Source organism: Otolemur garnettii, unplaced genomic scaffold (genome assembly GCF_000181295.1).
Source record: "Otolemur garnettii isolate 467f Iridium unplaced genomic scaffold, OtoGar3 scaffold00049, whole genome shotgun sequence".
NCBI lineage: Eukaryota > Metazoa > Chordata > Mammalia > Primates > Galagidae > Otolemur > Otolemur garnettii.
In genome coordinates this window covers 3,287,462-3,314,884 of record NW_003852444.1, presented here as the reverse complement: position 1 = coordinate 3,314,884, position 27,423 = coordinate 3,287,462, and the positions used below count along the sequence as shown (strand labels likewise).

At 44.2% G+C, this 27,423-nt stretch overlaps 1 protein-coding gene across 1 annotated transcript in view; it reads right to left on the bottom strand.

Moving 5' to 3' along the window:
* Nucleotides 1–27,417, bottom strand: part of KIAA1147 (KIAA1147 ortholog) — a 35,330-nt gene extending 7,913 nt beyond the window's left edge. The window contains exons 1-8 of the mRNA XM_023514203.1: nucleotides 27,283–27,417; nucleotides 16,497–16,596; nucleotides 15,088–15,246; nucleotides 8,142–8,295; nucleotides 2,126–2,264; nucleotides 1,055–1,186; nucleotides 780–930; nucleotides 23–91 (exon numbers count right to left, since the gene is read on the bottom strand). Coding sequence (XP_023369971.1) covers nucleotides 23–91; nucleotides 780–930; nucleotides 1,055–1,186; nucleotides 2,126–2,264; nucleotides 8,142–8,295; nucleotides 15,088–15,246; nucleotides 16,497–16,591 — 899 coding nt within the window. The 5' untranslated portion in view covers nucleotides 16,592–16,596; nucleotides 27,283–27,417. The remainder of the gene's footprint in view (nucleotides 1–22; nucleotides 92–779; nucleotides 931–1,054; nucleotides 1,187–2,125; nucleotides 2,265–8,141; nucleotides 8,296–15,087; nucleotides 15,247–16,496; nucleotides 16,597–27,282) is intronic.
* Between the last annotated feature and the right edge of the window lie 6 nt (nucleotides 27,418–27,423).

The following is a 27,423-nucleotide window of genomic DNA, read 5'->3' as shown; positions in this document are numbered from 1 at the left end:
AGAGCCTAGGCCCAAGACTCACAGCACAAACAGGTCCTCTTCGCAAGGGCTGCAGTCTTCTCCTACCTCCTGGGAATACAACAGCATTTGCCTGTGAGGAAGGAGACACCATCAGACTCTGGCACAGCTCCCAGGACCCCAGTTACAGGCAAGGCATCAGCCGGGCATCTGCAACGGGCAGCACCAGCCCAAAGGCAGGGAGAGAAAGGACAGGAAAAGGATAAACAGGGCCCGGACTCCAAACCCCTAGGGTCTGGGGCCAGTTGTGATCCTGGCAACCTCAGGCAAGTAACAATCCTCCCTAACTGTCCATCAAATGGGGATGATGTGTATGATGCCATTTATTTCACAGGGAACAACACCAGATTCTTAAGAATGACATGAGATGGTGCATAAACAAGTTTCCAATACAGTGATCCCCGCAATGGAGACAGTTAATAAACAGCTGTTTTAAACACTACACTTGGGCAAATCTAAACTAGGTCATTGGGGAGTTTCTGGAAGCTAGCCTAGCTGTCCTTCCCTGGGCCTCACAGATGTCCATCAGAAAGACACCAACCACATGCACCTGCTGCCCTCCTGTCAAGGCAACACACCGAGAGCCTGGCGTCCCCTCACTTCCATCTCCTGGGCAGCATCAGACTGGCAGAAATGCATCGTGAGGGATGGGTTAGCAGGACAGGCTTTACAGAGACCCCCTACCACCCTGAGGCTGTCCTGGGAAGTGTGGGACATCCGGGACAGCAGAGGCCCCTCTTGGCCCCAGCTACTGCCGCTACCTCTGCTCGTTGAGCCGCCGGTACTTCTCCCTGTCAGCACTGTTGATCTTCAGCAATGGCTGCAGGTGGTCGTGGTGTGTCTTCACGTTCTGGTTATCCACATAGACATCGTACAGCTCCCGCTTCTCCTCAAATATCTTCTCTGTGGTGCCTATGGAACCCAAGGTCAGGGCAGCATGGACTCGCCCGGCCCCACCAGGAAACAAGGAGTCCAGGTGCCCCGTGTCTGGGAGGAGGAGAAAGGCTGGAACATCAGGGCAGGGCCCTGTACTCACAGGCCACATAGGACACCTCTACCTCCAGGCTCTCGATGTCAGCCACGTTCACGTAGAAGAAAGGCTTGGACTCAGGAATGGTGCCCCCGATGCCGGGCAGCGAGACGTTGGCCAGGCAGCAGCAGCAATAGACTGTGGGACAGAGGGGGAGCGGAAGTTTGCACCCGCCTTCCCGACATCAGAGGCTGTTGCCAGCACCTTCTCTGAACAGCCAGCCTCTGGGAAGCAGCATAGGGTCTCACTCTAGTACCCACTTCCTCTCAGTCAGGTAGTCCTGGTGTTCTGAGGAGACTCAGAGGGAGAAGCTTTTAGGGTTCTACAGCAGAACCATGTCAACAACACTCTTACCAGACCCAACTGACATTTTTCAGTCTTTCTCTTGCTAGTCTTGCATAGGTCTTGGTGGACCTTTTGGTTTCTTGGAACTCTGGCCTAACCCTTGCATCTTCCAGTCCCCTCCTTCTGCCTCTTGCCCTGAAGTCCCTTCTGTCCTTCATCAGTCCCCCTCCTGCACCTGGCACACCTCTCTGTGCTCTCTTCCCCAGGTGATGCTGCATATCCTGTCATCAGTGCAGTCTCTATGCCACTCTTGACTCAGCCCGGTCTTCCCCAAAGGCCCAACCCTGCTACACAATGGGGGATGGATGTCTCCTGGGAAGGCCTCCCAGGCACCATGCACTTGTCATGTGCCCCACACTAACCCTATCAATCCAGCCCCCTCAGCGCTCTGCAGTCCCCCATTTGGTGGTCCCACCACCTTTATCATCTTCGATGCTGCCTCATCACCACCTCACCTGTCAGAGCCTTTACAACCCAACTAGACAACAAATTTTGTGCAGTTTTTCTCTTAAATATACCTAGAATCCATCTTTGCTTTAATCCAGTCCCTTTCTCCCAATCCATCTTCCACCTGCCCCCACAGCCCATGTCCAATCATGTGGCTTCCGAGGCTAAAGTCTGTGCTCCCCTTGCTGTGGCCTGAACTCATTTGAGCTTGGTCAGTGACCGAAAGACTCAAGTAGTTTCTGTTACGGAGAACATGAGCAGAGCCCCTGACTGCCTTCTAGTTACCTCGGTAGCACACAACGCCCACAGGTGGGGGAGAAAATATCAAAATGCGCTTTCGAAGTAAGGCAAATTTCCAGAGGATGAGGATCTGTTCTCCAAAGAATTTAATAAACTGAGACATGCAGCCGGCTGGGTGTGTGATCTGAAAAAATTAAAAAGGGGTGAAGGAGGAGGAGGGGAAGAAAAACAGCTCATTAGAAATACTGTAAAAAATTTCCAACACAAGTGGATGCTAAACACCATACCCTCACCCCCCAGATCTAAAGTACAACCAGACATATTATGCGATGCTACATCCACACAAAATGATGTTTTTCACCTTGAAAGTTTCACCTTTAAACTAGATGTCTACACTACCACAGCTCCCCGGACAGTTTAGGGATCATTGACTATGTTGGAGAAAGAGGTACAGAGGAAGCGAAGCTTAATTTAACTTTTTAAAAGTCAGAAATAAAAGTACCTTTAAGGAGACAGTAAAACAAAAAAATTCAGCAGGAAAATATTATTGAGCACTGTAAGCAATGAAATGATGAGCAAACAGTCCAGATCAGATCCCCAAATATACAACATACGGGGACTGGATACAGTGTAACAGCCGGGAGGCTTCCGTACAGGTCACAGGCCCAGCCCATAAGGCTGCACTTCCCACCGCCTTCCACCTGATGCTGTGCCAAGGCCTGGCGCCCCCTGCAGGCTGCCTTCTAGGAGCAGAGCCAAGGGCTAGCACCGTGAGTGGATCTCTGACCCCAGAAGAGCAGATCTGAAATCTCGGCTCTGCTGCTTACTAACAGGGGGCCTGGAGAAGGCTGGTGGACGTTTCTGGTTCTCTGTCCTCTGGGAGACCACTGCCTATCTCACATGGACCCTGAGACAAAAAGTGAAAAGCTCAGCACATAGGAATAGTCATACACAGCGACCACTACTAGATAAAAGAGATGCTTCAAACCAGGCATCTGAGCTCTTCCAAATGTCACTTCCATGCCAAAGTGCCAGAAGCAGGAGTGCTTGTCACCCATTAGGGACACAGGCAAGTGCACATCTGAAGAGGCACTACACCAAGGCATATACTACCGGTTTAACAACTAGGAGCCCTGGTGGGGGTGGTGACATTGGAGCCACCAGGCAGCCTCTGCACTCCAGCAGCCCAGACCAGGGCTGTCTTCATCCTCTGAGTGCACCTGCTTTAGGCAGAGAGGATGTCCCTTTCCCAGGCATGGCCCCTTCACCGATGTCATTCACCTGCCCTGTTCCAGGAGAAAGTCAGCTCTCCACTGAGCATGCCTTGTACGTCCTCCCCTACCCCCACATCTCAAATCCCCCAGGAGCAGAGGCTCCGAGTGGCAAAGTCTGGTCGGATCCCTCCAACCCACTGTATTTCATCAAATTCACTCAGCAAACCCACAAGAAAGGGCACCAAAGCATGGCCCAGTTCTTCCCAGCCTTCCTGTGGCTGCTTCTAGTCCTTAATATATGCTTCCACTGCCCAGGAACCTGGCAGGCCTTGCCCAATCTAGCAGGCCTTAGAAACCTAGAAGGAATGATTGGTCCTTAACTTTTATCATTTGTTCATGGATGTCTGTATGCATTCATTCAAGAAATATTTCTGACGTGCTTATTTGTGCCAAGCACTAAGTATTCTAGTTCCAACAATGAACAAAACTGACCTGGTCCCCGCCCTCACAGTTTATAGGCTAGTAGAGAAAGTCAGGTAAACAAGCAATTAAAATACAGCCTGGTGAGGGCCATGATGGAAGGTCAGGTTACTGGAGCAACAGAGGGTTGCTTCATCTCATTTTGGCAGAGACAAAGAAGACTTCCTGAGGGAAGGGACCTCTAGGCTTCACCATAAAGGATGACTGATAGGGACCTATATTCCTGGCAGAAATGCCCAGTGCTTTACAAAGGCCTGGGAATGTGTCACTTCCAGGGAATTGCAAATAGTCCAGGTCCCACCTGGCCCAGTGGGACCAGTGGCTGGTGGGAAAGCAGGCATCTGAGGCTGCCTCCTCCCTTCTGAAAGAGTCAGCGCTGGGTGCTTTTCTTCCCCTCACCCTGTCCTGCTCAACTGCACGAGGCAGAAGACATTTCTCCTGCTTTCATCCAAATCCCTTTTCTCAGCCTTGTTTCTTTACGGGTAGTGCAGAACTCTCTTTTCCTGATGTCTGTGGTCTCGCCAGCAGGTTTTCTCTCCAACCTTCCACGTCCAGTACTCTGTCCTCTCTTTACTCCAACGTCCTTCACCCCACCCACCCACCCACCCACTAGGGGACCTCTCCATTCCTGGAGCCCTTCCTGCCCTGCCTCTCCCTCCCTTTCCCCATTTCGTATGGGGAGCACTTCCCAGCCCCTGTTGGCCTCTCAAACTGGCTTCCATCCTTCCCGTCTTCCTCCTTTCCAGTTTATTCTTTTCCCTTTTGCAGTAGTCTCAGATCTGACTCTTAAAAACTTATCTTTAAAATTTGTCTTTAGACATGCTATCAAGGTGTAAAAATTCATTGAACTTATAATTTTTAAACTTGATTCCCAAAACGACATAATTCAATAAAAACATTACATAACAATGTCTTAATACACGTACATACGTGATTACGTGATTTTCCATACACGACAATGGAATACTATTATAGATACCATTTTTTGAGTGCTGTCATTTTTTTTATACATATAAGCAGTACTCTGCCCTCCACAATACTGTCCCTTATCTCCAGGTAATACATATCTTATAATAACAATCCAGTATCCATATATCCATGTCCCATGTTTGCATATACATGTGTGTATCTCTGTCTATCCCCAAGACTGATCATTTAACATCAGTGTCCTCATACTATACACAAGGTCAGCCCCCTCTATCCACTGGTTTCACATCCACAACCACAGACCAAAAATATTTGGGAAAATCAGTTAAAGATAACAATACAACAATAAAACATAATACGAGTAGAAAATAACTGTAAGAAGTATACAGTAGAACAACCATTTACATAGCATTTACATTACACTGTTGACTGTGTTTCTTGGAAGTGAAATAATGGACCATAACACAGTCTGTCTCAAAATTTTCATAGTGATCTTTATATCAGATATTTATAAGTAATCTAGGGATGTCTGACAGTACATACTGTCCCCGACTTGTGATGGCTCAACTTTAGGAATTTTCAACTTCACAATGGATTTATTGTGCTATACCCATCTTAAGTTGTGGAGCTCCTCAAGACGTTGATGGAATTACAGTCTCTACTGAATGGTTACCACTTTGTACCATGTCAAGCTGAAAAAGCCCTAAGTTAAAAACATCATAAATCAGGCTCTGTCTGCTGTGTCACATTAAATATGCTTTCAACTTATAGTATTTTTGACCTATGGAGTATGTATCGGGACATTATCTCACCATAAGTTGAGGAACATCTGGTATAGGAGGATGTGTGTAGCTCACATGCAAACACCATTCCTCTTTATATGGGGATGTGAGCATCTGCAGATTTTGGTATGGGGGGGCTGGAGGGGGGGAGTCCTGAACCAATCCCTTATAGATACCCAGGAATCACAAGTTTTCTGCACCTTGTAATTCCCATATAAAACAGACCTGGAATACTTTCAATGTTAATTTCTTATACTCTAATTCATTATTCATGACAGTAGTTTAATATAATATATGGACTTTCCAGTTTTCTACTGAATTCAGCATTCTTACACATAGATCACTCTGTCCTCTGGACAGATCTTGAGGAGTAAGGCTGCTTAAACAGTAAGTACATATATTCTAAGTTTTGATGTGTTGACATACTGGTTTTTAAAATGATTTGCATCTCCAACCTATCAAAGTACCCTTTCCCTGTATCTCTCTGTTCCAACAGGTATTTTGATGAGCTGCTGCCCTCAGTAGGGCAAAAGCACAAAGCAATTTTCCTTTTTCTCCCTTTGTCCTTCATTGCTGGCTCGTAGGGAGAGGAATCTGGGGATATCCTGGTCAGCTCCTGGTGCGTTTGGAGATAGTCTAAGTAGCAATTTAACTCAGAGAAAAAGATGGGCCCGAGTCAGAATCAGATAGAAAGATGGCAGGATTCATGTCAGCACAAGAACAGATTCCCTCAATGGCCATTTTTCTTAATCACTATTTCTCAGTTCATGCCGGGAAATCTGCAAACCACATTTCCTGGATTCCAATGTCACTGGCTTCCTCTTAGGCTCTTTCATGGGGAACAAGGCCTGGAGACCAGAGAGTAGGAGGAAGGGAGGACTCTCCTGGATGTGTCACCTCTGCTAGTATTTCCCCAGCAGCAGAGGATACCTGTGACCATGGCCTCTGGCTCTTCTGTGCCCTCTCAGCATAGGTTTAACCATGTTCCCTGAAGGATCCCCATACCAGACACCTGGTGCCATCCTCAGAGATCTGAACACTGATCTGCAGAGCTCCTGTAGGCTCCCATGGCTTTAAGAATGCCTCTCCTCCCCCTTGTGACCCCAGCCCTAGGGATATGTGGCCGACAGCCTCTAAGATAGCCCCCAGTTGCCCTGGCTCTCAGTATTCACAGCCTTATGTAATCCTCTCTTCTGGTTGAGTAACTTGCCTCTAACCAAAAACATATGATGACACTGCTGGGGCTGTCACTTCTAAGATTGCATTAGGAAGGGTTCTAACTTCCTCTTGCTAGCTGACTATCTGTCACGTTGGCTTTGATTGAGCAAGCGGCCATACTGGAAAGATCCACTTGGCTGAGAACTGAGGGCAGCCTTCAACAAACAGCCGTCATGGTGCTGACACCTTCAGTTCTAGAGCCCTCAAGGAATTTAATCTTGCCAACACCTATATGAGCTGAGAAGTAGATACTTTCCCAGTCAAGTCTTCAGATGAGACCCCAACCCTGGAAGATACCTTGACCACAGACCATGAAGCAACTGGCCCAGTTTAGCCACAAGTGGATTCTTGACTATGAGATAATAAATGTAACACATGCTCTTCTAAACCATTAATTTCAGGGTAACATGTTACATCACAACAGAGGACTAGTACAGGGTGGTGGCTGCTGTCTGTAATTGCTATACATTGGCTCCCTTTTTACTCCTCCAGTTTTCCAACTCCTATATTGCTGATTCCTTGTGTTGAATTAGTTTGAAATACCTAATATGGCGTCTGTGTCCCAGAAAGACCCCAGCTGGTATTTTATTAGAGTTCAAATTCCATGGTCTAGTATTTAAGGTTCTCTATCATCTGATTCCAACCTATTTCTCCAAGCTTTCCTCTGACGACCAGCTGACAGAACCACTCTTTAAGTAAGTTTAAAAAGTGCTACAACAGGTATAGAAAAATGGTTAGCATAATGCCCAACTCACAGAAGGTGCTGGAAAAATGGTAGGCCATGGCTCTCACTACTGCTCACACCGTCCCTCAGTCTGGAATTAGCATTCTTCACTCTCCACCTAGCCAAATACTCAAGGACCAAGTCCTCTACTAAGACACCTTCCCAGGGCTCTCAAACTCACAGCATAATTTCTCTGCCAGGGGACCCTAAGTTTCCACTAAAATATCTTGTGACCCACCACAGGGAGGGTGGAAAGAGAAAAGAAGATTCACGGCTTTTAGTCAGCTTTATACCCTTCTAATGACTGATGCTTGGCCAGGTGTTTTGTTAACTATAAACAAACATAATCCAGTGTCAAAGCCAAAATTCTTTTGTGACGTTCAAACTCTTCATCTTTAGTTCAAATATCTGACTTTAAAATATCTGAAGCAATCATAGAATTAAATCTACCTTTTCCCAACTAGGGGTCCAGCATGACAGGCCTACCTAACATGCATGGCTCTGCACTGTGATTACAGAAATGACTAGAAAGCATAGTGTTCTCATGTAAGTTATCTTATGTTTTAAATAAATCCAAATGCTTCTGTTACAACCTACTGAAAGCAGACTTTTTGCACAAGCCCAAGACATAAATTCCTCATTCATTTACAAGTTAATCCCCAGCTACTGACCCCAAACACAAGCCCAGCACTGTGTGAGAGCACAGCTGACCTCACCTTCATCTCAGGGTACATGTATTGGTGGATGGAAGGCAGCCAGTAGACAGGGGGCAGGCTGCTGCCTCTGCCAGGCCCGGCATGGAGCACCCCCTTCTTGTCCTCATAGAAGGCAGCCAGATGAGAGTAATGTCCCGGCATCTCCAGCTGGTGTCTGCACAACACACATACACACACGCACAGTGAGAACAGCTGTAGCCATGGCTCTGCTGTGAACTTCCCCAACTCAAGGGTTATTATAGTGCTTAGGAGCAAAGGGCCTTCCTATCCTCAAAAGACCAAGCTCTCCATTTAGAGGTTGCTTAGGATGCCTCCTTTGATGTTATAGAAGATCCTTAGGAAAGGCCCAAACATGGGCCTGAAACTCTCTGACAGCATCATGGAACACATTCTTTTTCTCATGGGAAACAGACAGAACTAACAGACTATGACTAATGCCTATTGTTCTCGAGCAAGGTACACTGGAGACTGGGTGGCGCTTGCCAGAGAGTAGCTGCTTACTGTGACAAGGGGACACTTGGAAGCTTACAAACTCCCTTCTTAAAGCTGTTCTTTGTCTGGAACTCATGCTTGCTTGCCAGCTTTGTTGTTACAGAATAAGGAGAAGCTCACCCCTCAATTGCCTCAAATCAGGGAAAACAAGTTATGACTGGATGTCACTAGGGCTTATAATTACTACATCAAGTAATAAAGAAAAAGCTTCAGAATTTCTTCTATTCCCATCCCAACCAGGTCAGCAGAGACTTGGCCGTGGATGGTTCTGCTGACTGACCCCAAACGGACACCCTGGACCATGTGGACAGGGCAAGTCCTGCCCCAAGTCAAGTGTAGGAGCACTGTGGGGAGTGTTTGTCACTATGCAATCACTATAGAGGTGATAGAGACTGAACTGTGCCCCCATAAAAGGACATGAAAGAGCTCTAATAACTCAGAACATCACCTTATCTGGATAGAGTTTTACAAAGGTAATCAAGCTAAAATGAGATCATCAGAGAGGGTTCTAATCTAGTGTGACTGACATCTGTATAAAAAAGAGGAAACTCGGACCCAGAGACACATACAGAGAACACCAAGTGAATATGAAGACAGAGATCAGGGTGCTGCATCTACACACCTAGGAACCCCACAGATTGTGGATAAACTACCAAAGGCCAAGAGGGAGGCAGGGAACAGAGTCTCCCCTACATCCCTTGGAGGGAGCCAACCCTGCTGACACCTTGATTGTGGACTTCTACCCTTTGAACTGTGAAATAGTAAGTTTCTGTTGTTTTAAGCCACCCAAATTTTAGGAGTTATGCAGCCCTAGCAAATTGATTTAGGGCAGAGTCAAAGTCACTAAAACCCTTTGACCCACTTTTACCTTCTCCGCATTCTACAATTTCCATCAAACAATGAGAAAGAAGCAAGGGGAGGCATCCCCAATTATGGATGGCCTCAGAACAACTGTGATTACAAATAGAGACTTCTCCCCCTCCCCCACAAACTGCCATTGTGGCTTACTCCAAACTGTGACAAACAACTGCTTAGAGTCAAGATTTTCAACCACCAACTGGCAGCCAGCTGTGTGCCAACCACTGCCACTCCAGAGTGACTTACAGCTCTCAACCTCGAGGTGATGGTAGGAGACCTTAAGGCTAATTTATATTTTAAAAAGAAAAATAAAGTCACTCTATTCAAAAATGACTAACAAACTAACTTCCTCTCTGAATGATCACTCTAATTTCAGGATCCCTGTACATTTTGTTTTAAGCTTTGCACGAGGAGGTAGCCATGCAGTAGAATAATAAATGACTGTCTGGGAGGTGTGTTTAATCATTTCTTCACTCCTACAGACATTCCCAGGCTGGATAGGAAATCAAGGTAGCTAAGCTGTGTCTGCCCATCCTGAAAAGATGGCAGCTTTCAGATACTCTTTAGGGATGTGTGTCAAATTGATCAATGTCTGACTGATAGAAAATCACACAAGGACAATTAAGTTCAAAGGTTTAAGATCTAGCTTCTCTAAAAAAGAACACTGAGAATCATTTTATCATATTCCTAATACTATATTTTCTGCGTTAAAAGAAGCTCTGTCAACAGTAAGTTATGTAATAACTTTTCATTTTCTGGGTTTATCATGTGCTGATTTGCTATACAGTTGTCTTTTCTGTTTGACAACATTAAGCCCTAAACTTGAACCAAGATCCTAAAGAAAATTTCACTATTAAGTTAAGAGTCCCTTAGAGAAAAAGCTAGGCTAGCATAAAGATTCTATCCTTTGACAGCCCAAGATAACACTCTCTGATGGGACAGAACAAGGTGATAACGTGGAATATAGAACATGAACACAGATAAACTGGCAGTTCTTGGATGAATGTTAAACAGCTATTGTAGGAAAGCCTCAAAATTTAAACATGCTATAGATTTTGCAACACTGTCAAACCACAATATCAAGATAAACTAAAAAGCACTGAAACAAGGCTGAGGGCCAGACAACAGGTTAATCTTCAAAGATGATGTAAAAGGAGGCCTTCCTGGTGAGCTTGCCTGTAAGAATGCATAGATTAAGAAACCGCCACTCTGAAATGTACGCCAAGCCACCTACAGAGACCGTCCAAGAAAAAGTACATTGTAAAACCTGGAGAACTGGTTCAATATATGCTATCGATATGTAGCCACAGGCTGCTGGGCCAGACCACGGATTTCCCTGCAGGATGGGGGACACTGGGGTTCTCCTTTCACTGATAAAACCCAGGCATGTATGGCTGTGTGGTACCCAATGCAACTGACCCTCTGCCTGCCCCTCCCACACTCTGGTGAGAATTCATGCGATTAAGAATCAGAAATGCTGGGCAGTGCCTCTGGCTCAGTGAGTAGGGTGCTGGCCCCATATACCAAGGGTGGTTGGTTTAAACCCAGCCCTGGCCAAACTGGGAAAAAAAAAAAAGGATCAGCGATGCCCCCGTGCAACAATTATATTCCATCACTGTGGCATATTCATTACTGGTCTGAACATGTTGCCTCCTGACTTTGCAAATACAGAAAATAGGCACTCCCATTTGGTACAGGGACAGACTAGTACCACCTACTGAAGGTTCCAGAACTAAGGCTTAGCCAACAGTGTGTTCTGACAGGACAGAGTCTTTGTCATCCTACTCAGCAGGATGTTTTATTGTTAAGAACTAGTGACCACATGGATGGAGCTGGAAAATGTTCTTCTTAGCAAAGTATCACAGGAATGGAAGAAAAAGTATCCAATGTACACACCCCTATTATGAAACTAATTTAAACCTTTTTATATGAAAGCTATAACCTAATAACAACCTAAGGATATGGGGAGGGTGGAGGGAGGGGGGAGAGGGTGGAGGGAGAGGGATTCGAGGGTTCACTTCTGTGGTTCATCTTGCAAGGGTACAAGTGAATCTTTCTATGAGTAGAATATGAATGTTTTGACATAATAACTAAGAAAGTTACATGAAGGCTATGTTAACCAGTTTGATGGAAGTGTCTTGGATTGTGTATGAAAACACCACACTGTACCCCCAAAGTGCATCAATGTACAGTTACCATTCAATAAAAAAAAAAAAAGAAAAAAAAAAAAGAACTAGTGACTAATTTGATCTCTCGTTCTTCCCTTTTCTAAATGGGAGCTTGTAGGGTGGTTCCTACTCTATCCCCTGTATTGCTTTTGGGAGGTGAGGAGTAGAGGAACATGTTCATTCCTGTAGAGGTTTCAGGGTAAGAAGACCCACATCCTGGTCTAACATGAAGGACAACAACATACCACACAGAGATGCTGGCCACGAGACCTGAAGCATTACCTGAACAGAGCACCTGGACGGGACTCTATGACGTCCCCTTGAGGGTGGGAGGAAAAGGACACCTGGACACCTGCGTGCCGGGGACAAACTGAAGCAGAGGCCATTTTTTCCTCAAAATCCACTCTTCCCTTCTTCCTGAATGTAACTGAAACCCTACAATTTTAACTAGACATGGAGTCACCCACTTTGAGACTACATTTCCCAGTCTACTGTACTGTCAGGTGTTCAGGTGTGTCTTTGTGATTAAAAACTTGACAATGGAATATTCTTTCCTTTTCTCTGTGAGCCAGAATGCAGACACGCCAGGGGTGAGCATCTCTGAACACTTACGCAAGAACACCTTAGAATACCAAAACAAACGAACAAAAACCAAGAAAAAATCCAAAACAACCCCACCATTTTTAAGACATGGTGGAATAACAGGAGAAGAGGTGGGTCCCTGAACAACTGTATGAAACACAGCAAGCTACCCACCACTTATCTCCAGGCTGTTACATGAGCAAGAATCTTCTAGCTTAATTGAGCCATTGTCCCTTACTAACATAATGCCTCCTTATAATTTCTGGCTTTTGAGTCATGAGAAAGTTTTGCCTACTAGGGAAATTTTTTTTAAAGGAACAGGAACTTTTTAAAAGTATCAGGATCTCAATAAAACTAAACGAGTGGCGCCTGTGGCTCAAAGGAGTAAGGCGCTGGCCCCATATTTTGGAGGTGGTGGGTTCAAACCCAGCCCTGGCCAAAAACTGCAAAAAAAAAAAAAAAAAAAAAAAAAAGATTTAAACCCTCAATAAAAATAATCATTTTTAAAGACTGCCTAATACTGCTTCTGAGACCAAAAACTGAGGAAATATTTTAAATACAGAAAAAGATAAATGCATAAAAGTATTTATCACAGCTCCAGATGTAGGTGAGATGGCTTAAAAAACAAGCCAGTCAGCCCAGAAACATGCTAAATGCTCAGGCACAGAGAATAACCAAGTAAACCTCTGAGACAGCTCCAACATTACAGTGTTATTAAAATAATCCTCACAATGATACATACGGAGGACAAGAGAGAGAAAGACGTATGCATAAAGGGCATTCCTGAAGAAGGAAAAGAACAGGATAGAAAAGTTGAATATTTTATGACAGATGGTAAAGTTCCTGAAATTACAAATAAATGACCTATCTATCAAGCAAAGGGGACAAACCCATCCCACAAAAAAATGATATGGACCAATAAACAGCTGGCAAGTTTGAAAACAGCACAGATAAAGAATCTATAGAGGGCGGTGCCTATGGCTCAGTGGGTGGGGCGCCGGCCCCAAATACCGAGTGAGGGAGGCGGGTTCAGCTCGGCCAGGCCAAACTGCAACAACAACAAAAAGAATCTATAGGTATCTGAACAGAAGAGACTTTTCCAACTTAATCAACTTCAGGAATAGCAGACCCAGCTACTCAGGTGAGGCAAGAGGATCACTGGAGCCAAGGAGCTCAAGGCTGCAATAAGCCAAACATTTCTCCATGGCACTCCAGCCTGGGTAACAGAGGGAGACCCCATGTCTTAAAAAATAAATAGAAAAAGACAGACAGACAGAAAACATTAGGGCAATATCTACGGCATCCTGTGGGTAAGAAAGAAGCACCCAGCCAATGTAACATCAATACATTACTACACATGCAGGATCTCAGGGAAGGCAGGGCCCAGGATGGAAAGGGAAAGGGCAAAGAAAGTGCTTGATGGCAAAATCTAACCAATAAAGGAAAAAATCAAACCAGGAACTAGGAAACGGAGCACACCATAGTTAAGCCCTGGGAATGGCTGTTAAATCCATTTAATATACAGCTAAGACTTGGGAACTGTGGGAATTACTATTACAGAACTAAATGTAATAAATCTCGCAATATATAAAAATTGAGATGTGAAGTAGGGAAAGGTACTGGGAGGAAGTATAAGACAGCAGATGCTGTCTCCATTGAGACAACTTAAAAAGACCAATGACCCCTAAACTAAGATTTGCGTTCTTTACTCTTGATATGTTATTTCTCAATATAGTAATGACATAATATCTTCATGTTTTTTTAATCTTTTATCTTAACTATTGAGGAGTATTTCAAAAAATAATATGTCATATTTTAAAAAATATTTAAAGTTTCAAGTAAACTTATGTGTAATGTATTTCATTAAAATTGTCTGCTATTTAGTAAAGTTAAATCTTCATAAAATATTAATCCTATTTTTGTAAAGTGATGTCTATTCTAGAATGACATCCACTGAATATTGTTAGTGAGTATATCTGAGTGTTAATATGTGGGAGAGTTTTTATTCTTTTAGAGTTGTTGTATAAATTTTAAAATAATAAACATTTTCTCCACAAACAATGAATTTCATGTTCTCTCAAAAATGAAGATCAAGACAGATTATGTCACATAAAAATTTTAAAATAGGGCGGTGCCTGTGGCTCAAAGGAGTAGGGCGCCAGCCGGCCCCAGCCAAAAAAAAAAAAAAAAGAAAATTTTAAAATAATAAATTCTGAAAGTATAGGCTATACAAGTGTACAACATGATACCACATATATATGTATTTAATGTATACACATATTATTGCCCCCCCAAAAGGAGCAAATGTGCTAAAATTTTAACAGTGCTTCAGAGATTAGGGATAGATTTTCCTCTCAAAATATATAATGTAATTAATTACTTGCCTAATAAAAAAAATATAAAGTAACTAATAGTTTTGCTACTTCCGTTAAAAATTCTGTTCCTATTGGCTCCCAAAATAACAATAACTCCCAATTATAAAGGATTAGGCTTAAAGAAAGTTTAGAGTCTTTTTACCTACTTGGGGCAAGGAGGTAGTGACTGCGGCTTAGAGCAAATAAAGATCATACACCTGTCAACAGAGTATTTAGTTGAATACTGAAGACAGTATTAAATGTGAACTGAAAGGAAACTCGACCTCAGCTCTCATTAGAGTATGAAGAATCATTACATTGGGTATTGGCGGAAACACAAGGACCACCAACTGAGGCTTGAAACACCGCCATCAGTGTTCTTGGAAAGACATCTGCTCTTCTGGCACATGACCTCTATCTCTGATGACTCATAACATATGCACCAGCTGGTAGGTCCGGCTGCCTCCCTGCACATGTACAGAAGCCACGTACCGAACCTGGTTCTCCAAGAAGTGCATGTACCGGTAAAGCAGGGTGTAGGAAGGAGAGAGGATGCCTACAGACTTCATCCGTGCGCCACGTTCCAGCTCGCTTTCCACGGGCATGTTGGCAAAGCAGGCCAGGCCAAAGAAGGGCCCTTTTCGGAAATAACTACAAGAGACCAAATATGTAGTGGGACTCAAAATGAGAGACAGAAACATTTTATTTTTCTTTGAGATGCAACCCCAAACAAAACAAATTAACTCTGTCCAGGGTTCTAAATGACAAGGCTCAGCCTTAAAACAAACATTCTTAGAAATTCAGGGGAACAATTCATCCAAGCCAGTGGACCTCACAGATGAGACAGCCAAGGCTCAGAGAGATCATAGCACTAGTCAAGGGTCACCTGGCTGGAGGGATGAATTGGTCTCTGGCCAGATGGCTGCTCTACTGCCCACAATCATGGACACATCCCTTCTCTCCTGCACCACAGCTACTGACCTAGATGGGAGATCTAGAAGCAAGATGTGTCTTCAGATGCTTCTAAAACCAGTACTCTGTTTTCTTAGCATAAATCATGTTGATTGTTCCCTCACTGCCCAAGTTTCTGATTTTTTTTTCTTTTGAGACAGTCTCAAACTGTCGTCCTGGGTAGAGTGCCATGGTGTCACAGCTCATAGCAACCTCAAACTCTTGGGCTTAAGCGATTCTCTTGCCTCAGCCTCCCAAGTAGCTGGAAGTACTGGCACCCACCACAATGCTCGGCTATTTTTGTTGTTGTTGCATTTGTCACTGTTCTTTTAGTCGGCCCAGGCCAGGTTTGAACCCGCTAGCCTCCATGTATGTGGCCAGTGCCCTACCCCCTGAGCTACAGGTGCCGCCCAAGTTTCTGATATTTTTAACTGACCTGCCATTTTACTCCCTTCCCCTTTCTCACACTTGCATCATCAATTTCAGTCCAATGGGGAGATTAAACTTACCTCATTACCCTGAAGTTCCTTCCATTTGTTCCTTCTCACAAACCTCTCAATGCCCACCTATGTAGGACTAAAAACTCTTCTTAAAGCTAGAATTTCAAGTTTTAACACATATATATATATCTTAAGTTAACCCGTACTGAGCTGAAATGACATTCTTTAGAAGCAAACCTCAAGTGAGGTCCATGTAATTCCTTAGAAAGTGAGAGAATTCTTAGGGTTTTCATGTTATGAAAACCATTGAGAATCTGATAAAAGCTAGAGACCTTCTTGCTAGAAAATTGATATAAACACAAAACTACACATATATTTTCAGGGCATTTTTCCGTACAGTACCAGAAGTCCTTCTGATAAGAGCCTTTATGCTCTGGGAAACGTGCAAGGGGTCTGGGGGTGGGGCAGAGGAAGAAATGGAATAAAAGATAGAGGTTCAGAAGTACTTACATGAAGTCAGACTGGATTTTATGAGACCCACTGGCCATAGACTTGAACTCAACACCCTCCAGGTCAATATCTTGAGGTAAGCACCATTCCACCATGTTTCCTGTGGGAAACGGCAGAGAAAGTTAAAAGAAACAAGAATCAAAGTAAAGGGCTCGGCATGCCTGGTTTCTTAGTGAACTTACTGCTGACTCAGCCTGATATAGAGCCCACTGAGCTCCTGGGGCTCATCGCCTCCATCTCCCACAGGGATCATTCCAAAGGACCAGGAGATGGGTGTGGAAGGAACCTCCCCTAGTCTCCACCTTCAGAGGAACACAGCTCTCTTCTGTAGTGCTGTCCTTGGTTCTGCCACTCTGCTCACACTTCCAAGTCTTCCTTTCATGGCCTCACTTCTCTGTAATGTATTCTCTGCTACCCCCATTTCCTCGTCTTATATTTTCCCCTTAATCCCTTCATATCTTGATTCTCCCTCCCTCACAGTTCTTACTGCCATCAATAACTTAGAAAAATCCCAAAACTCTTAAAAAAAAAAACAACAAACTTCTCATTGACCTCTTCATAGCATCTGCTCATTCCTTAACAATCTCTCTTCTTTTTCTATTAACTGTCATGATAGAAAACTATCTGGGTTCTTCTCCTACTTCTCTGATGAATGTAACTCTACCTCCCCCCCACCCCCATAATTGTCATGCATATTCAAAATCTGTCGATATAAAACACTAAGCTACTTGTGAGATTTCATTTTCAGGCAAACTTCTTATAAACACTCCAAATTCTAATTTCCTAGGCATTAGAAATACCATCAATAATCCCAAACAACAATGCTTTTAGATAATTGTTCAGGGCATTGGAGAGCACACAATCAGTCTCAGGACACAGCAGCCATCACAGAAGACGACCCAATCCCATATTCAACCCAAGGCACTTTCAAATAGTTTATTCTAGAGAAATGAATCATGATCCTGATCAATCAATTCACAAAAACAAAAACCATGAAAAATGGAATTAAGATTTTATAAAACAGAAAGGAAAGCCTAAAATAATGCTGCATTTGTAAAGGCCAAAAACAAACAAAAAAAAGCACTCAGAAATAGGTGTGACCTTGGGGATAAAGCCAAAATTTTAAGTACCATGTTTCCCCTACATTCCTGTACTTTCTCCCTTCTGTCCATGTCCATTACTTCCAGAGTTCAGTGTTTTTCTTTGGTTTCTTTGTTTCCTCCCCTGTGGAATGCATCAGGACAGCAAAAGAACTTAAAAGGTGCCAGGGGCCTACCCCAGATCTACAGAATCACAATCTCCCCTTGCCCTGCTACATAAATGCTTCTGATGCATACAGAGGTGAGAGCCCTTGCTTAGGCATCTGTGTACAAAGCTTAACCCTTCATAATAACATATGCCAGCAAAGGGCAGGGACAGCCTGGTCCTCTTTCTACTCCACCGACCTGCCTTTTGCACTACCTGCTGCCTTGTGTCTCCACACCTTGCTCCTTACTGGGTTCAACTAGCTCAAACTTATTATTTTTTTTTCTCCAACCCAGACTGTTCTTGACTCCTCAATAACCTAGTAAAACTTCAATTTACCTAATAAACATTGTACTGAAGTATATAATAAATATGGAAAAGTATATAAACCACAACTATACAACTCAATGAATTTTTCCAAAGCAAACGAATTTAGTGTAACCAGCACCCAGATCAAGGAGCTGAAAGAACATTACCTGCACATCAGAAATTTCTCTCATCTATATTGTATAGCTATATTGGGACAGCAACTCTTCCTTTTCATGTGGAGTAAAACCTGCTATTTTTAGCCTGGTACATAGCCTCTAAAATAAAAACCACAGGCCAGGCATGGTGGATCATGCCTGTAATCCTAGCACTCTGGGAGGCCAAGGCAGGTGGATTACCTGAGCTCATAGCATCAAGACCAGCCTGAGTAAGATCCAGACGCCATCTCTAAAAATAGCCAGGCGTTATAGCAGATGCCTATAGTCCCAGCTACTTGAGAAGCTGAGGCAAGATAATCACTTAAGCCCAAGAGATAGATGTTGCTTTGAGCTATGATGCCATGGCACTCTATGGAGGGCAACAAGTGAGACTCTTTCAAAAAATAAATAAATAAATAAATAAAATGAAGACCATGTTTCTCGTGACCTTTGTGAGTACCTTCTCAATACCAGAACAGTGTGGACAGAAGTGTGAGATATACATTCCAGAATATGCCTAAAAAGGAAGGTGCAAGCTGCCCACTTTTCCTTTCTGCTGCCTGGAATGTGGCCATGGTGACCTATCGTGAAGGGATGATGGAGGTCTAGGTCCCCGTGTGACCCAGGGGGATCTGCGTTAGCATTCCAGTGCTAAGCCAGTTATCTCTCATCATATGAAAAAGAAAACTCCTATCTTGATTAAGTCACTGTTAATTTGGGTCTCTGATATTCATGTCCAAACCCACGTCCTACTTAACACAGCTAACCTAGAGGACAAAGTCCCCATTCCCTAACCAGTTCTCAAAGCCCTCCTTCTCGTTCCTCTGTGCCTGCTCAATCTTAATTGCACAGAAACAGAATGAATCAGAGGGAGTGAGTGGCATCCTGTTAGTTACATCCATCATTTCTAGATGAACACGAGCCTCCCTGGGTTGGGAAGAGCGAACCATCAGGAACAGGCTGAGGCACAGACTCTAGAATGCTACTCTGCAAAGAACGACCTTTATCCCATGGGAAGCACATTTCTGCTGACTTTCCTTGAATGAAAGGAAAGTAAAGGAAAGTAAATTTAGCTACTACGGCCCTCATAGCACACTACCATAACTATGTCTTTCTGTCTCCCCAGGAGTCTGTGAACTTCTAAAAGGTGGGAATTTTGTTTGTCTTCATATCCTAACACAGTATAGTGCTTAGTACAGAACAGATGAAGATTTAAGGGGAAAAAAAAAAAGCTTTGATAAGGACAAGATGTCTTTAAAACGCTAACTTACAAATTAGAATTAATTATCACAGGAACAGTAATGGTATTGTGGTTATATGGGAAAATATTCTTATTCTTAAAGGGCTTATCCTGAACTATCTAGGAGTGAACTGTTATCTGTGCCTTTCTTTCAAATGGTTCAGGGGGGAAAGTTTCTCTACATCTGTACATAGTCAGTTTGACTTTTACCACTTGCTGAGTTTATGTCAATGCAACTGTTATGTTATGGAGCAATTTGAGCATAGGGAATTTCATATTTACTTGTGCTATAGATTCAGTGCAATCCCACTCAAAATCTCAGCCTGTTATTTTGTGAATATTGACAAATTAATCTAAAGTTTACATGGAAAGGCAAAAAAACAAAATAGCCAACACAATACTGAACAACAATAAAATCGGAAGACTAAACTTCCCTAGACTTCAAGACTTACCTTCTTGTTTACTATAAGACAAGACAGTATAATATTGGTGAAATATTAGGCAAAGAGATCAATGGAACAGAAGAGAGAACCTTGAAACAGACCCACACAGATACAGTAAACTAATCTTTGCCAAAGGAGCAAAGGCAATACAATGGAGAAAAGGTCTTTTTAACAATTGTTGCTGACATCAGTAGACATCTACATGTAAAGAAATCAATCTAGACACATACTTTGTCCCCTTTACAAAACTGTGTTCAATATGAACCATAGACAAAAATCATAAAAATTCTAGAAGTGATTGCGTTTGGGTTTAGCAGTGAGTTTTTATATATAACACTAAAAGCACTATTCATGAAGAAAAAACTGACTTCATTAAAAGTAAAAACTTCTGGTCTATGAAAGACATTATTAAGAGTACAAAAAAACAAGCCACAGACTGAGAGAAGATATTTGCAAAACACGTATCTAATAAAGGACTATTATCTAAAATATACAAAGAACTCTTAAAACTCATCAATAAGAAAACAATCTAATTAAATATGTGCCCAAGAGCTTAACCAATACTTCAACAAAGAAGATACAGAGATGCCAAATGGACATATGAAAAGATTCTCAACATCACATGCCATTAGGAAACCGCAAATTAAAACAAAGAGAATGAAAAAATAAATAAATAAAACAAAGAGAATGGCCAAAACCCAAAGCACCAAAAACACCAAGTGCTGACATGGATGTGAGACAACAGGAATTTGTTGCTGGTGAGAATGTGAAACGGTTGAGCCACTTGGACACACAGTTTGGCAGTTTCTTTAAAACTAAACATACTTAAACATACTCTTATTATATGACCTGGTAATCATACTTTGTATTTATCCAAATTAATGGAAAACTTATGTCTATGCAAAAACCTACACAGAGATGTTTACAGAAGATTAATTCTTGACTGCCAGAAAGTCGGGGCAATTAAGATGTCCTTCAGCAGGAGAATGGATTAACACAATGTGGGACACCCACAATGAAATACTATGCAGCAATAAAGAGAAATGATCTACCCCAAATGCATACTGCTAAGAGAAGCCAGCGTGAAAAGGCTACATTCTGTGACATTCTTGAAAGTGCAAAATGACAGCAACATAAAAAGATCACTGAAGAGGAACAGGTGGAATGCAGGGGATCTTCAGGGCAGTGGAACTATTCTGTATTCTAAGTGAAGGATATGTAAGTTTTCACTGTACTATTCTTTCAACTTTTCTGAGGTTTAATTCAGCATACAAATTGAGGGAGGTGGCTGAAATAACAGAGATGTGAAAAAAATAAGGAAAGCATAAAGGACTTTGCAAAAGAAAAAAAAAATATCAAGGCAATGTGCCATAAACAATAGAGATAAAGAACCACCAAGGCTTGAGATTAGCCTGCTAAGGAAAAATTACAAAAATTAGAAATCAGTTTATATAAGGAATTGATAGAGGCTTAAAGACAGTAATTTTGCAGAAATAACAGTCCTTATGGAAAGCCATTTGATGCCAGAAAAACCTCATACCTAATGCTACCTAACCCAGCCTCGGTCTCCACACTCCACATTTTGGGGATTTATATTATGAATTCAGACAGGGAGCTGGGACCTGGACAATTCAACAAAAGGGGTCATCTCTTGGGTGATCAAAGGGATAAGAATCACCATTGACAAGTACCTTTTCACCCCCTAACTTGCTCCCTTTCCATGTCCATCCTCCTTTTTCTTGGGCCATACCTTGGGCTTATCATAGGTACTACAGGCCCTGCCTGGCCTCGGCTGCCAATTTAGCTTATGAGGAGGGATTCATATGAGCACAGGAGGAACAAATGTGTACATTCAGCCAGTCTTCAACAAATATTGGTGGAGCCTAACTTGGTAACACGGTGCCAGGTGCTGAGCTCATGCAAAGGCAAATATGTCCATGTTTAAAGGAAAGTGAACTAGATTATTGGGCTGGCAGCTTAGTCACCCAGGGAAAGCCAGAAGGACAGCACTCAGCCTGTCTGAGCATGTACAGATGGTCTGAATCCTGCCCACTCCACAATTCTGAAGGTCAGCCTGGCAGCCCACAGGTGAGGGCCTCCCAGAGGTGGGGTTCCATAAGCTCCTAGGCTAAGCAAGATACAGACTGTCCTCTCTGAACCCACTGCTGCCTCTGCTTTTCAACCATTTCTGTTAAAATGTGAAATAACTGCATTCCTGGGAATGCTGGAGTTCATCAACCACCATTTCCTGGGCGATGTCCGTGGCTCAGTGCGTAGGGTGCCGGCCCCATATACCCAAGGTGATGGGTTCAGGTTCGAACCCGGCCCTGGCCAGCTAAAATAGCAGTGGCAACTGTAATAAAAATAGCCGGGTATTGTTGCAGGTGCCTATAGTCCCAGCAACTCGGGAGGCTGAGGCAAGAGAATCACCCTAGCCCAAGAGTTGGAGGTTGCTGTGAGCTGTGATGCCATGGTCCTCTACCAAGGGCGACAAAGTGAGACTCTGCCTCAAAAAAAAAAAATAAATAAATAAATAAACCACCATTTCCTAAGGAGAACAGACATCAGCTGCTGTTACTGCTGCCTCAAAATATCTGAAGTAGAGAAAGCAGTGATCTGGAACCCAAACAGTTCTTTATTTAATAGGAAATATGTGACATTTCTTCCTTCCTCTCCCTCTGCTGGGTGGCTCTCAATCAAGCACTTGTTGAGATCTTCATGTCTTAAGCAGGGTCTGCCTCAGCCTGAGGTCCTCTCACGGCTCCCCTGTCCTCCACAGGGCCTCTGCACCGGCATCCCCTCTCCAACACCTGCCTTGACTCGCTCTATCTGCTTCTTCCACTCAGTACGTGCCTGTGCCCTAATTCCAGCCAGGAAGTAAAAAAGACTCCTGCCTGTCTCAGGAATAAAGGAACATTCTTGGTCCCAACAACACATTCCCTTTACTTAGCCACCTAAAGGGGCCATCAAATCTCAGAGACGGAACAAACCTCAAAAAAGTATTTGGTTCAGACCCCAGACACCAAGACACAGCCCATGTGAACTGACTTTTGGTCTTGTTTGAAACACTCTTAAAACCACCTAGGACAAGAGCACATCCAAAGCAAAGAAAAAGTATTAAAAACCCTGACTCAGGAAGAAATTAATCCTGGGGCTTTCAAGGCAGCCATAGGCCAATCCATGGCTGAATTCCAATGCATTAACTGTACAAAGAAATAACTTTCCATATCACAGATCCCACAGAATTCTCCACTGGGCAGGGGTGTGGTGTGAGGGAGGAGTGTAGACCCTCTCTGCTCTCTGGCTTTAGATGACTTAAGGCTCTGTATATCTCCTTTTGTCATCATCCCAGCGAAGACCATTGGGAGAATCAGAGGCAGGCCCTGGAAACAGGTGGCAAGGTCCTTGGCACACGGGGCGGGGGGGGGGGCATTCAGGAGGTGATGGTGATTACAATTATCCCTCCTACTTTCTTCTCCATAGATTTTCAAGAAAAGAAACTGAATTCCCAACAGATGGCCACAAACTGACTTCTCCCTGAAAACCACAAGCAGGTGAGTCACCAATAGCCTGGGAAAGATTTGGCCAGGGAGGGACTAATCAAATTAACCACAACTATATTCTACTGGCATCTGATTGAAAATGAGAAAGGACAGTGACATGCCAGTTTATCTTTCTACCAGACATTCTTGCCAGATATCAGAACTCTGCCTGCGTTTGAGCTGGCCACTCTTAAGACTGCCCTTTGCATCTCAAAATCCTCCAAATTTTCCATTCTCATTCTACGCTGTCACTTTCCCACCCATTGCTAGAGCCATTTACTATTTGCCATGAGTCAGATGACCTGGACAATACTCCAAATTATGCCTCAGACACTAGACTAAGCATTTATCTCACTGGGACGCCAACATGTCCATTGTTTCAAAGACATGTTTATATTTTGTGGACTATACAGGGAATCTATGGAGATTAAAATCACTGTATGTGAGTGATTTTAAATATACCCATTTGACATAAATATGGAAGCATTTAGATGCACTGAATTAAACAGGTATTTAGATGTTATTTGGGCACTGGTTAGAAACCCAGGGAAATTCATTCCTAATCAAGAAGAAGAAACATCTTGAAAACCTAAGCAGGTGATCTGCCCCTTACTGCACTACACCCACTTGAAGCCATTCCAGTACAAACACACATAGCACAGGAAAACTTTTGGTAAAAATGTAATAGTTTGTAAAAGTGAATCTTTCATAAAGAAATAGTCTCATGAGGCAGAGTCACAGGTATCCAGACACTGTAGATCCAAAAGTTAATCAGACTCTAGCCCACCCACAAATCCTTAGACACAGGCGGACAGCTGCTGCCACAAAGGGCTTGGGGACTCCCCAGTGTGACAATACCCTTTAAGCCGAGAAAAGAAAATTTTACTAGAAACCCAAGGAACAAAATAAAAATTGAAATTGAGGTTCTAAATCATGGGGTTGAATACAATGAAAAAGGAATACTCTGGCTGCCTGCTTCTTCCGCCCAATTTGCAGAGTGCACATCTGGGCCTGATTTCAATAGCAGCTTTGTAGCCCAGATGGCCAGCACCACCATCCTAGGATTCCCCGCTCTAGAAGAAGCCTGAGTTTGTGTGTATAAGCTTCACCTTGAATCTGAAGTTCAAATCCTCACATCATTTGTAGACCCAACAACTATCATTTTCTTTTCATGAGTCCAGTGAAAATAAGCTTTATGCTTTTACCTTCTCTGATTCTCCCTATGGAACCCAGTTTTCTAAAACTTGCATCTGAAAGTGAAAAAAGATGACTCTCTTATTCCTATTCCTTAGTCAGAGAACCACTGCACACATCCCCAAAACACACGTTCTAACAATTTATATCCATCCACTCTTTAGAGGTGCACCACAGCTATAGGTTCTGTCCTTCCCCATCTCTCTCTCATGCACACACTGATTTGGCCATACGCAAACAGTCTCCCACACAGGTGGGAAACGTACAGAATGCCTGTGCCCTGGGCAGTAGGTGGCTGGGGAGAAGTTGGCGTAGTGGGGAAGGAGGAGCTCCTGGGAATGGAAACTGAAGACACAGGTGAGAGAGATGTGGGGGAGGGGAGGAGCTACACAGGTAGGCCAACCAGAGAAACTCCCATATAATAATTCCTGGGAATGCTCGGATTTTGCAAAGAAGCCAACATTCACTTTATTCCTTTTGGTGACACAGGCTAAGAAAGGGCAAAAGTCTCAATTGATTGATATGAATAGGGACACAGCAGATTGGCCTCAGGAGTAGAGTGGGGAAGACACTGGACAAAAATCAAGAGACATAATTCTGGTCTCCAGCTCACTGGGGCACTGTGGGCCTCAGTTCACTTCCCTGGAACATGACTTCCTCAGCTAGCACACCAGGGGCACACCAGCCATCCTCTGAGGGTCCTGCCCTATTGCTAAGTTCTCAGGCCCTGAGGAGCTCCGTAGCATTCATTCTATCTTTACTTCTAAGAAATATACCGTATTAATTTTATTTTATATAAGTACAATTAGAACATTCACCAGATATTACGGTAAAATGCCTATACAAAGCATCCAGTTATCAGCTACAGTCCCTTCCTTACACACACTCACTCCACACACACAAACTCAAAACCATGCTCACTAGCTGGGACTGACAAGGCATGGCTTAGGCTCCTAGCCCTTTGCTGCTTTTATCAATTGATGACTGTCAACAACTGATCAACTATCAATTTTGTCAGCTCTATCTGTGCTCAGTAAAGAACTTTCTTTTGCCCTCCCAGCCCCAGACTCTACCACTAGAACTACCACTAAAATCAGATTCTGTTATTGTGCCCTTTTCCTTTTCGTCTAGTTACACTCTTCCATACTTCCCAGGAGGAATCATATGCTCCATCTATTTACTTGTAAAGGATGGGCTAGGGCGCAGGGAATATAATTTGTTACAAAGTATCTGCTTTTGTCTAGCATTATGCGTTACTTGGTCAAAAAAGACCAATTTTTTCCCCCCAAACTACCTGTAGTGGTATCTTACCAAATATGAGTTTAAAAAAAAAGAAAAGAAAGAAAGAAAAGAAAATACCAGTAAGCACTGCATGTAGAAGGAACCAACACTGTTTCATGAAACTTCTGTTTCAGCTACATAGGTACCATATCGGTCAAGCATATGGGTTTGACACAGGATTAATTTCAAACAGTGTATCACAGTCAAACCAGTCTAAAAGCCACTGGAACGGGGCAAAGGTACAGACCGGAGCCAGAAAGGCCTGAGTGAATTCTCTCCACAAACACTGTGGCTTCAACTCAGTGCAAACCACATTTCCTGGGTCTTGGCAGCTAAGTGAATCTTTGACCAAAGTTGCATTATCTTCTGCCACATGGGAATACCCTCTCCAGGTGTCCAGATGGAACCTTTCTCCTCCTGTTCCACGTCCCCACCCCCTCTATTCTTCTGAATGGTTCTACCGTCAGGCTCGGAGGACCAGGAGGGAACCCCTAAAAAGGCAGCAAATATTTGCTTTCAGAATCGGCAGCGCACAGAGCCGCAGCTCCACTGGAGATGCCGAGGACAGACGCACCTGGGTCCCCAAGGCCGGGCCCTGACTCCGGCGGGAACACCTCTTTCCTGCAACACCCAGCGGCAGACCAGCTCTCAGGCGACCCGCTGAGGATGTTCGTTCTTTTACTTTTTATCCCACACAGACTCTCCCAACTATTAAAGGCACACCTCTTCACTGGAAGTCAGGCTAAACGTCGTGTGCGATGAGCCTTTTAATGCTCCAAACGTCCCAGAAAGAGCCTACTGGCGGCAGTTTCTCCTCTAACTGGCCTTCAGCTGAACCCCTTAGCCCCATTAATTCCTCAAAATAATGCCGTCAGAGAAAGTGAACTTGGCCGCTAGGAAAGTTACCCCGGCGGCGACGGGGAGCGAGGGCGGGCAACGCGAGACGAGGAAGCTGAGGGCGTGCTGAGGGGGCGTTCGCCTGCCAGACCTTCCTCCTCTCAGCTGGAAAAACCTTGCAGCCGCGCACGAAAAGAAAACAAAAGCCGACGTGGCCACTAGCCCGACTGCGGGGAGGGCGCGGACGCGGGGAAGGCGAGGACCCGGGAACCGAGACGCAGAGCAGAGGAGGGTCTCGGTGCGGGGAACAAAGCCCGCGGGGCCGCCCCGCGGGAGGGGGCTGGGATGCGGCGGTCCCCGAGCGGGAGAACCAGGACCCGGCGCAGAGCGGGAGCAGGAGTTGGATCGGGCGCCGAAGAAGGGTGCGAAGTGGGGGTGCGGATGCGCGCGCAGCGAGCCCCTCCCCCGCGCCCCGGGTCCGGGGGGCGGCCCGTCCTGTGCGCCCCAGCCCCGGTCCCCCGGCCCCCGCGCGGCTCTCACCCGAGCGGGGGTCGAAGGTGACCACGAACACGGCCACCACTTGATCCTCCTCCACGTCGCCCAGCTCCAGGCGTCCGGGCTGTAGCAGCACCTCGGAGGGAGCCGGCTCCTCGGGCTCCCGCCTCCTGCGCGGCTCGGCGG